Genomic DNA, 9,980 nt, shown 5'->3' with positions numbered 1-9,980 from the left:
AGATTATCATCCCAATGTTCTAAATTAAAAAGATCTTCCCTAGTGACAGGTTTTCTTTAAAAGGGTTGGTCCAAAATCGGCATTTATCACCTATCTCAACAATCAGACATTTATCATCTACAGAACCCTGTGGGTAGGTGATACATTTTAATTTATAGGAATTCTTATTATAGGAGGAACTACTTAGAAATGCAATTTTTTTCAATGTGTTTATATAGGACATGAATAAATCACATTAACAGCATACATTTTATTTTTCAATGTCAATACCACGATTGTTACCTCGCCCTGTGCTAACACCACCATCACTACTGAAGCGGATAATATAGGAGTTTGGTTATCATTTACAGAAGACTACTCATGTGTGAGCCAAAGCTATCCGAAACCAAACCAAACTAAACTTGACTTTTATGGTGGTGCTGGTTCTAATAACGACTGGCAAAAGATTAACTAACAGCAATGTGATGTGTATGGTCACTTTTACCAAACATTTCAGTGAATGTATCCTAAAAAAAAAAAAAAAGTTCACATCCCTTAATCTAAAATGTATTTAGAGACTTATGTTAATACCTTGAACTTGCCCAGCCAACAAGAAGGTTTGTAGATGCCCAAAGGAGAAGGCCTAAACCAAGTCCAATTGTCTTTACAATTGGAACAACGGTAATATTACCTGAAATGACCAGACAAAAATAAGCAAATTAAGAAACGAATAGAAACTGATCTTAGACCTGGTTCACAACTGCGTTCAGTATTCCATTTTGGTATTCCGCTTGGGGACACCATGAACGGAATATCGAACGCATCAAAAAGCGGTTAGCTAGGAAAGCAGCCGGACCCCATAGACTATAATGAGATGTGTGAGTTTTTTTGTGTAGTGTCCACATGAATCATGCGGGGACTAATGTGCTGCTTGAAGTTCTTTTCTCTCTGCATGCTTCGTGCGGACACCGCGCGGAAAATACATGGACCTCACTATAGTCTATGGGGTCTTTGTGCTTTCTCAGCTAATCACTTTTTAATGCGTTCGGTATTCCGTTAAAGGGGTCCCCAAGTGGAATACCGAATGCAGATGTAAATCAGGCCTTAGATGTGCTACAACAAACAGCCCTTTCACATAATGGACTCCAGCTCACATAATGAAATAAGAGAAAATGAGCAGTGGTGCCCTCAGAGACCTGACATTTAACACTTAAGGGGGCATTCACACTACGTATACTGAAGCTTATTCTGAACGTAAAACACGTTCAGAATAAGCGGCGTATAAAGCAGCTCCATTCATTTCTATGGGAGCCGGCATGCGAGCGCTCCCCATAGAAATGAATGGGCTGCTTCTTTAACTGCGAGCAGTCCCATTGAAGTGAATGGGAAGTGCCGGCGTGTACGGCTCGGCATGAGCAGAGCTTGCCGTATACGCCAGCACTTCCCATTCACTTCAATGGGACTGCTCGCAGTGAAAGAAGCAGCCCATTCATTTCTATGGGAAGCGCTCGCATGCCGGCTCCCATAGAAATGAATGGGAAGTGTTCGGCAGCCCTGCTGTAACGCCGGCGTGTACGGCTGTGATACACGCTGGCGTTACGTAGTGTGAATGCACCCTAAGGGTGCATTCACACTGAGTAAACGCTAGCTTATTTTGTAGAGTAAAATTACACTTGTAAATTTTGCTATCCCATTGACTTCAATGATATTTTTTTACAAGTGTAAAAATACGCCTGTAAAAAATACGCCTGTAAAATGTCATTGAAGTCAATGGGGTAGCAAAATTTACAAGTGTAATTTTACTCTACAAAATAAGCTAGCGTTTACTCAGTGTGAATGCACGCTAACAGTGTATAGGTAGTAAATGTTAAGACACAAGAGTCTCCACTGATCACTAGAACATGGGCCCCGAGTTAGGCAGGTGGAGGGGAGTGTGTATTGAGCAGCAGTATAGAATGAACACTGTTGCTCCATACAAACACTGGCAATATGACCCTCAATAAGGATTTCATGGTGTCTATAGTCTGGACAGAAGATACCTGATCACAAGTCCCATTTAGGATGAGGCCCCACATTGCAAAAAACTCTGTGTGAACTTACCCTTACTATCAGAAGCATATAACACCTTGGAAAGATACTAATAAATTAGGAACCTTTGCTAAGGCAGGTAAAGCAGACTTTAATACCTGCAAACTGACAGACTTACTGACATGCATGCTGGTCATTTACAGAGCAGGCAGCGAGCGCCTTCTATAACTTTGCAGAAACAATAGAGATATGGCAACTTATTCAGAACAAACAATGATATACAAAGTCTGAGTCACAAGAATAATAACAGATTTGTGTTGAATTAGTCAAGTGTGACAGCAGAATTGGAAGTAGTTTTTGCTTTCTTTTGTCACCAAAGAACATTGCGTTTCCTTGGTGTTTTTGTAAGAACAATTGCTCAAACACTACAGCAAATTTACATATGAAATGCTTTTCTGTATCCAAGGTGGTGGCTACAGTACACTGTTTTCTTTGTGACCTCATGAAAAAAAATTTATAGGCATATTCTAAAGAAACATCCACTGAAGTGTGAAAATTAGAGAGAAAACCGACAAATAACTGAGCGTGTAGACTAAAAAGTGACAATAGATGCCAAAAATAGTGGCGACATATCAAAATGAGATGAAATTTTTTTTCTTACCTGTAGCCCAGACACAGCCTCCAACCATAGCAAGTGGCCAGAATTTGGGGCTGTGAAGAATTATATTGACCACCAAAGATACTATCCATATAGATGCACAGAGAATCCATTGGAAGAACATGCCTGAAGACAGAAATCGGAAATTCAATGACCCAAAAGAGAAGCCATTAACTTCAAGCGCTTTGTGTTCCTCTAATATTGTCGCACAGTTACATAGTTTGTTGTATATTCGTATGCGTCCCTACAAAAGTTCCATATGCCCTATAAGCAGGCCCATTAATGTATTACTGAAGAATTGTATGGCTGGCTTGCTATAAGAGCTGATGGTGTATGTATCTGAAGTCTGGATGGGCATTAAAGGGGTTTTGTCATCTTAGGGCTTCAGCTGCCCTCATGTCTTCCCTCCACTTCTTGCTTTTCAACTCATTCTGGTGCAGAGATAGAAGTTGTTGTAAATGGCACAGTCATCTCTGGATTTACGTACACAGATAACATTTCTTAAACAGTGCTTAAAAAATGCATCTAGCTTTATAAGGGTTCTAAAACAAACTTAGGGCGGGTTCACACAGGAGACGGAAACCGGCAGTCAGTTTTCAGACCCATTCATCTGAATGGGTTTGTAAAGTGTCCGCCCGTAAACGCCCATGAGCGTCTTTTTCTCTCCACGGCGAAAGTTGATTATTTTTAAAACCGGACACAAAGTCGGACAGGCAGGACTTTGTGTCCAGTTAAAAAAAAAAAAAAAAAAAAAAAAAAACGGTTTCGCCACGGAGAGTAGAAGATGTTCACTGAATGCCGGGTTTCTGTCTTCTGCCAACAGAAAACGAAAACCTGCAAAATGGAGATTGAGGGCTGGTGTGAACCCGCCCTTATATGCAGAGGGAGAGAAGAGAATGAGTCAGGATCCCGACCTGCAAACAGGTCTGTAACCTAGGCAACCAGCTGTAAACATTGAGAAGAGAGAGTTAGTTGTATCTGGCAAAGGAACAAAGATAGACAAGGCAAAGAATTGGGTAAAACACTTTGATTAGGTTAAACATAATGAGTCATTAGAAAAATTACCTATTTTTAATCAAACTTTATTTTAAACATATTTTTAAAGAATTTTTGGTAATGTTTCTAACCTTATTACATTATTGTCTATATTTAAAAATAAATAAATAAATAAAATCCTGCAGTTCTGACACTAGGCCCTATATTACACAAAGACTTCCTGTTTTCTGTAGGAGATTTCTTTGCAGCAGATGCAATGATGAGATAGATATCATGTATATGTAGATATAGGAGACACAGAATCCACAAGTCACAATAGAGGATTTTACAGCTTATCTACTCCCCTCTTTATACAAAGACCTCTGACCATATCACAAAGCATGCCTAAAATACTCTCCTATACAAGCAAATATGCCACTGTCATTCTATAGGAAACAGGAAGTCACATAGTGTTTTAAATATAGCTTTTAATTTGGAAAATCAACAACACCATCACAAAAAATTCTTTAAAAATATGTTTATCATTAAAGGGATCCTATCTTTCAAACACATTTTTTTCTAACTTACACGTCGGAATAGCCTTAAGAAAGGCTATTCTTCTCCATGCCGTCGTTCGCTTGAAATTCCGTTTTTTCTTGATATATAAATCTGTTCTCTCACAGCACGGGGGGTGGACCCAAGCACTCAAACGGCACTGGGGGAGTCCCCAATGCTGCGAGGGAACTCTCCAGCGCCGCCTCCATCTTTTTCTGGAATGAGGTCTTCACCACGTCTTCTTCGGGCAGTGTCTTCTAACTTCAAGGCCTTGGGCAAGCAGACTGCGCATGCCCACCGGCCACAAGAAAACGGCCACTTACACAGTATTGTAAGCGGCCATTGTCTCGTGGCTTGTGCAGTTGGCTTGCCCTAGGCCTACCGTGTTTCCCCCAAAATAAGACAGTGTCTTTTATTAAATTGTCGTCCTAAATATAGGACCTGTCTTATTTTTGGGGGACGTCTTATGACAACCGGTAGTCATGCCGGCACTTCCTTAGCGGAGCGCCGGCATGACTGCCGTTTGTAGGTAGTGTAGGGGAGGAGGAGGAAGGTATCCTACTTACCTTTCCCATCTTCCTAGCAGCACTGGTGTTGCTGTTCGTCACACCAGCGGAAGAGGTGGGCGGGGCTTAGCGAGGCTTCCAGCGGTTGCATTGCAGAGCCTCACTTCACTGGCATTGCAGTTGGCTGGATGCTGTGCTCTGTGCTCCGTGTGCACAGGAAAGCCGGCTGCTGCCTCTGCTGTATACCGCCTGCTGCCTCTAGGATGAGCTGAGAGAGTGAACTCCCCGCAGCATATGCACAGCGGGCATCTCCAAGATCATCCTACAGCAGCAGGGACAGTGGATACAACAGCAGAGGCAGCAGCCGGCTTTCCTGTGCACATGGAGCACATCACACAGTGTTCAGCTGGCTGCAATGATTTTTGGGGGTGCCTTATGTTAGGCAATTCAACAACCCCCCCCCCGTCCCCCATGCCTTACTTTCAGCAGCACTGGAGAGTTCTCTCGCAGCATTGGGGACGCCCCCAGTGCTGTTTGAGCGCTGGGGCCTGCCACCAGTGCTGCAAGAGAACTCATTTACAAACCGACAAAAATCGGAATTTAAAGCTAAGGGCAGCATGGAGAAGACAATGAAAGGTAGGAGAAGAATAGCCTTTCTTAAGGCTATTCCGACGTGTTAGTTAGAAAAAAAAGGTGTTTGAAAGATAGGATCCCTTTAAAACTAGATTTAAACAACAGGTCATTTCCTGGCGATACATTCCATTTAAACTACAAATCTGAATATAATCTTTGAGATGATAATACACATTTAAGCTAAAGGACCCATATGGCGTCCCACGGCAAAAAAAACCGCTATGAGAAAAAACGTGGCGGTAACATATTACGATTCTTCCCACAGCGCTTTGGACAGAAAGTTTGCAGAGGTTTCCTCTGTGGACTTTCTGCTTCCATTATACCTATGGGGAAACCACTGGCGTTTCCAGAGGCATAATTGACATGCTGCGATTTCCAAAACCGTCACGGAAATTGCCACGTGTCCGCAGTGCTTTTTTTTTTTTAAATGCAAAGTGGGGATGGGATTCACTAGAATCCTATTGACTTTGCCGAGACTGTAAAATGCTGCGGTTTTTCTATACTTTATAATTTAATACATACGTGACAAAGGCAGCATTCAATCCAGCGCATGCACTGTACACACTGCTTCATTTCAATGAATACAGTAGTGACATCTGAAAGATTGGTCCCATCAATAAAGGCTCAAAGGGAGGTGTTTAGCAGGGCTAACCAGCAGAAAACAACCAGGTTTTCTTACCATCTCCAGTATCAAACTTCTTTACAGGGACAAAGTTAGAACCAAACAAAACAACCGATATGACAGATGAAGTGAAGCCAAGTGCTAAATTAGAACTGTTATTATTGGCAGTGTGGTTATTGTCAGTCATCCAATCCTCCATGACTTGGTTTCGTCAGGATCTTTCACTCCGATTCTAAAAAACAAAAAAGCAAAATATATATTTTAGAAAAAATCTGAAAGTAATAAGTAGTTGCAACCACATTAGTAAACTTCATGAGCATGCTGAAGCCACTGTTACATTATGTCATTTGCAACCGCTGTATCTTCCAATTCACAAACCTCCGTGTACTTGCACTCATGAATAGATATGCAACTACCGGGTTTATTGTTACCACTGTGATAGTACTGCATGGAAACCGGCAAATCCAACTTTTGTATAAATGGATCAAGAGACCAGATAAATAAAGCATCTGGAACTTTTGACAAGTAAAATGGTTTTGTAATTCTTTACAGTTTTTAAAATTGTACGCAAATGGTACAAATGCAGAGTCACTTGCTTAGGGGGCGTTCACACTTGAGCCCGTGTCTGCCCGCCAGGTCTCCGTCCTATTTTCCCAGAGAAACTGCATAGGGGACGCCTTCCCGGCGGTCAGATTGATAACCCATTCATTTGAAAAGCAAACCGCCGGTGTCCGTATGCATTCTCTCCCCAGGGAAACCATTTTTTGTTTACATCCCTAACTTTCTCTTCTGTGTTTCCTACAAGTTCCAGGATGCCTTACTTCTCTTCCTTCTCTCACTGACTGACCCCCACCCTTTCTCACACACTCCCCGTTTCCCTAGCTAGCCCACCCCCAATACACCCTCAGCAGCCATTATTAGAATCCTAGATATTCATCATCATAGCTCCCTCTCACACTCACTGTCCCCCTCCCTTTTTCCCTAGCCAGCCTTCCCATTTCACCGCCAGCAGCCATCTTTGTGATGGCACCAGGCGGCTCAATCATGAGCAATAGCCCACTGTGTGTGCACTGACAGGAGGCAGCAGGAAGGAAAGGTAAATATGCCTTGTGGGGGGTAGTGAGGGGAGGAGTGTATTGAGGGGAGGGGAAGAGAAAGAGGAGGGATATAGTATGTGACCCTCGTCTCCGGAAGCGGCAAGACGGAGAGTCACAGGATACTCTTGTTTGGCCACAGGAAAATGGCCAATGGACATGCATAGTCGGGGCTTTTGTATGAAGACACAAAGGTGACATGGAAGCAGAGACGGTCCGGAGAAGAAGATGGAGATCTCGCTAGAGAGTTTTGAACAGTACAGGCAATGTCCCTAGTGCTGTCTGAAAACTAATTTACATAAGGAAAAAAGAAGATACTTCTCAGGAATGGCGGCGTGGATGACAATAATAAAGGTAAGAGAAGAATAGCCTTTCTTAAGGCTATTCCAACATATCCTTAGTTAAAAAAGGGAATTCTAATGATAGAATTCCTTTAATGTCCGTTGTTCTCATTCTATGGTGGATAAAAGCAGCGGTACAGTATTGGAAATGTCCCCTTACTTTTGATGATGCTTGATGTGTGGAACTACAGTACTGTACAGAAAAAAGCATAACCAAGAATCCCCATTCTGCTACATCTTCAGAGCCTTTAAGTCACACATCTCCTCATCACGTTCCAGTGGGAGTTTTCTAGTGAATAAGTGTAACAATCCCAATCTAACCTGAACCCAACCCCCACAACTACACCTTCCTTTACCCGTGTAATTCTAGCAGGTATTTTTGGTTAGGATCCTGGAACAAATGTATCCAGTGTGGACAATGCTCTGTGTACTTACTGCCTGGGGCACAGACAACTACATTGTTGCAAATTTGCAAAGGGATTGTCCAGTTCAGTTTCAGCAAATAAATGTTATTGTTTGTATACTAAAATGTTATACAATTTCCCAATATACTTTCTGTATCAATTCCTCATACTTTTCTTGATCTCTGCATGCGGTCATTTATTTATTTGTTTTTTTTTTTACTTCCAGTCCATGTGATAGACACACAGGTGCACAGCTTGTTCCAGTCACAGCCCAGTAGTCAGAGCTCTGTCCTGTAAGGAGCGGTGCCACTGTGTGTCCATCAAATCCCAAAAACTTCAATGAAAATGAATGTATACAGCAGAGGTATTCAAATGCGGCCACTAGCTGCCCAGACACCTGCTCGTCTCCTAAATTCTCTTCCTTTTACACTATGTCACAGTACTGGCAGCAGACATCTGCACTCCCCCCACCCAGGAGTAGCACAAGCCTGACTATGCTGCTGTGTAAGCAGCAGGGATGACTCAGTGTCCTGCTGCTGTGGCTGATGTATTTCCTCAGTACAAAAGGGTCAATAGGTGAGAAATCAGTCTATCTCTAACCACTCTCACGGTCAGTATTCAGCAGCAAGGAGGGAGTTTCTTGCAGGGGGCCACCACACCTCCAGTGGGGTCACTATGGGGAAATTTGTTTTATATAGGGGCACTAAAGTGGCATCATGCTTTGTTGGGGAGATTATAGAGGAATTATACTGAGTAGAGACACCAATAGGACATTATACCACGTGGAGACCACTAAGTGGACATTATACCGTCGACATGTCCTATTCGTGTCCTTTTTCACGGACAGGTGGACCGATACAAGTCACAAGCTGTGAAAACTACTACATTTTCTAAGGCGGAATGCCACATCCGGCGCCATTACAAATTATAATCATGTGATCACTTGGGTCCACATCAGGAGCCCACAGCCTTAGAAAACTACACCTGCCAAAGCCACAACCCTTGAAAAGGCCACGCATTTTAGCCATGGCCAACTTTGTGAAGGACGCCCTAGAGGAGTCCCCCTTTAAGGACATCACCATTGCACCTGCTAACAGTTATACTGTGTTCTAATACAGCACAGTGTAATGTGTAGTTCCTATATGCAGCATATACAATGGGAGGCAGCTTGTTCCTATGATACACCACGTATAACAGACGGTTTAGCTCCCCTTTACACTAGACAGCAGTCTGTGGAAGCAGTACACACAGCTCCGGGACCTGCAGCACTTACCCGGTTACCCGCACTCACTCCCGGCTCTGTTATGTGCGCTGTTTCCCAGAGCAGACTACAACAAGTCAGGTGATTTTACAGGTCAGGTGACTTTCTTCCTGATCACGTGACTGACATGTCCGGCACTGTATTGTGTTTGCTCACCTCATGCACACAAAGCCAGCTGTGCTTAGCGAGTGGGCGTGGCCTGCATGCTGTGACCAGCGAGTGGGCGTGGTCTGTCTGATGTGCTCAGTGAGTGGGCGTGGTCTGCCTGCCGGCTGTGCTTAGCTAGTGGGCGTGGTCTGTCTGCTGTGCTCCGCGAGTGGGCGTGGTCTGCCTGCCGGCTGTCCCTCACAGCTGCCTAACCAGACTGGCAGGGACACAGCAGTGTATCATGTCTTCTCATGTTACACCCCATCTGATTCACCCTAGGAAATAGCAGACATGACACAACCCAATGTAGCTGAATAGTGGAATATTCTGTTCTGTGTAATGACCTGATTCTAAAAGAAAGAATTGAATGTTGCAGAGTGATTACATATTTCATATAGAAAGGGGACAACAAGGTATACCCTATGATAGGAGAGCTGATAATATGCCTATCAGTGGGGTCCGAGCTCAGACACCACCGTTTAGGAGAACTCTGAAGGAAAGTCCCAGTGCTGCTGATCTGAGACCCCCACTGATATGAAAGTTATCCCTAGCCTTTCCATAAAGGTAATACAATACAACAGTAAGGGTCAGTTCACACGTTGGGGGTCAAAGATTTAAACACAAAAACGACTCAGAGGCTGAATCCAGCAGAGAGGATGTTTGTACACCAATATGGTCTGTATGCAGGAGCTATACAGGCACTGCTGAGTCTTTAAACAGTGCTGACCTTTGATATAACACTATGGTATATATACAGAGGATGCAGTGGCGTAAGTA

The 9,980-nt window shown here is 43.3% G+C and overlaps 1 protein-coding gene across 1 annotated transcript in view; it reads right to left on the bottom strand.

The window, feature by feature from the left end:
• The window catches only part of TMEM144 (transmembrane protein 144), a 22,670-nt gene extending 13,512 nt beyond the window's left edge, over positions 1-9,158 (bottom strand). Inside the window, exons 1-4 of the mRNA XM_075257745.1 lie at positions 9,069-9,158; positions 6,014-6,188; positions 2,669-2,791; positions 571-670 (exon numbers count right to left, since the gene is read on the bottom strand). Coding sequence (XP_075113846.1) covers positions 571-670; positions 2,669-2,791; positions 6,014-6,155 — 365 coding nt within the window. The 5' untranslated portion in view covers positions 6,156-6,188; positions 9,069-9,158. The remainder of the gene's footprint in view (positions 1-570; positions 671-2,668; positions 2,792-6,013; positions 6,189-9,068) is intronic.
• Positions 9,159-9,980: the final 822 nt, after the last annotated feature.

This window comes from Leptodactylus fuscus, chromosome 1 (assembly GCF_031893055.1).
Source record: "Leptodactylus fuscus isolate aLepFus1 chromosome 1, aLepFus1.hap2, whole genome shotgun sequence".
In the NCBI taxonomy this organism is placed as follows: Eukaryota; Metazoa; Chordata; class Amphibia; order Anura; family Leptodactylidae; genus Leptodactylus; species Leptodactylus fuscus.
Note: the sequence above shows the minus strand (reverse complement) of the source record. Positions and strands in the feature narration are given on the sequence as shown.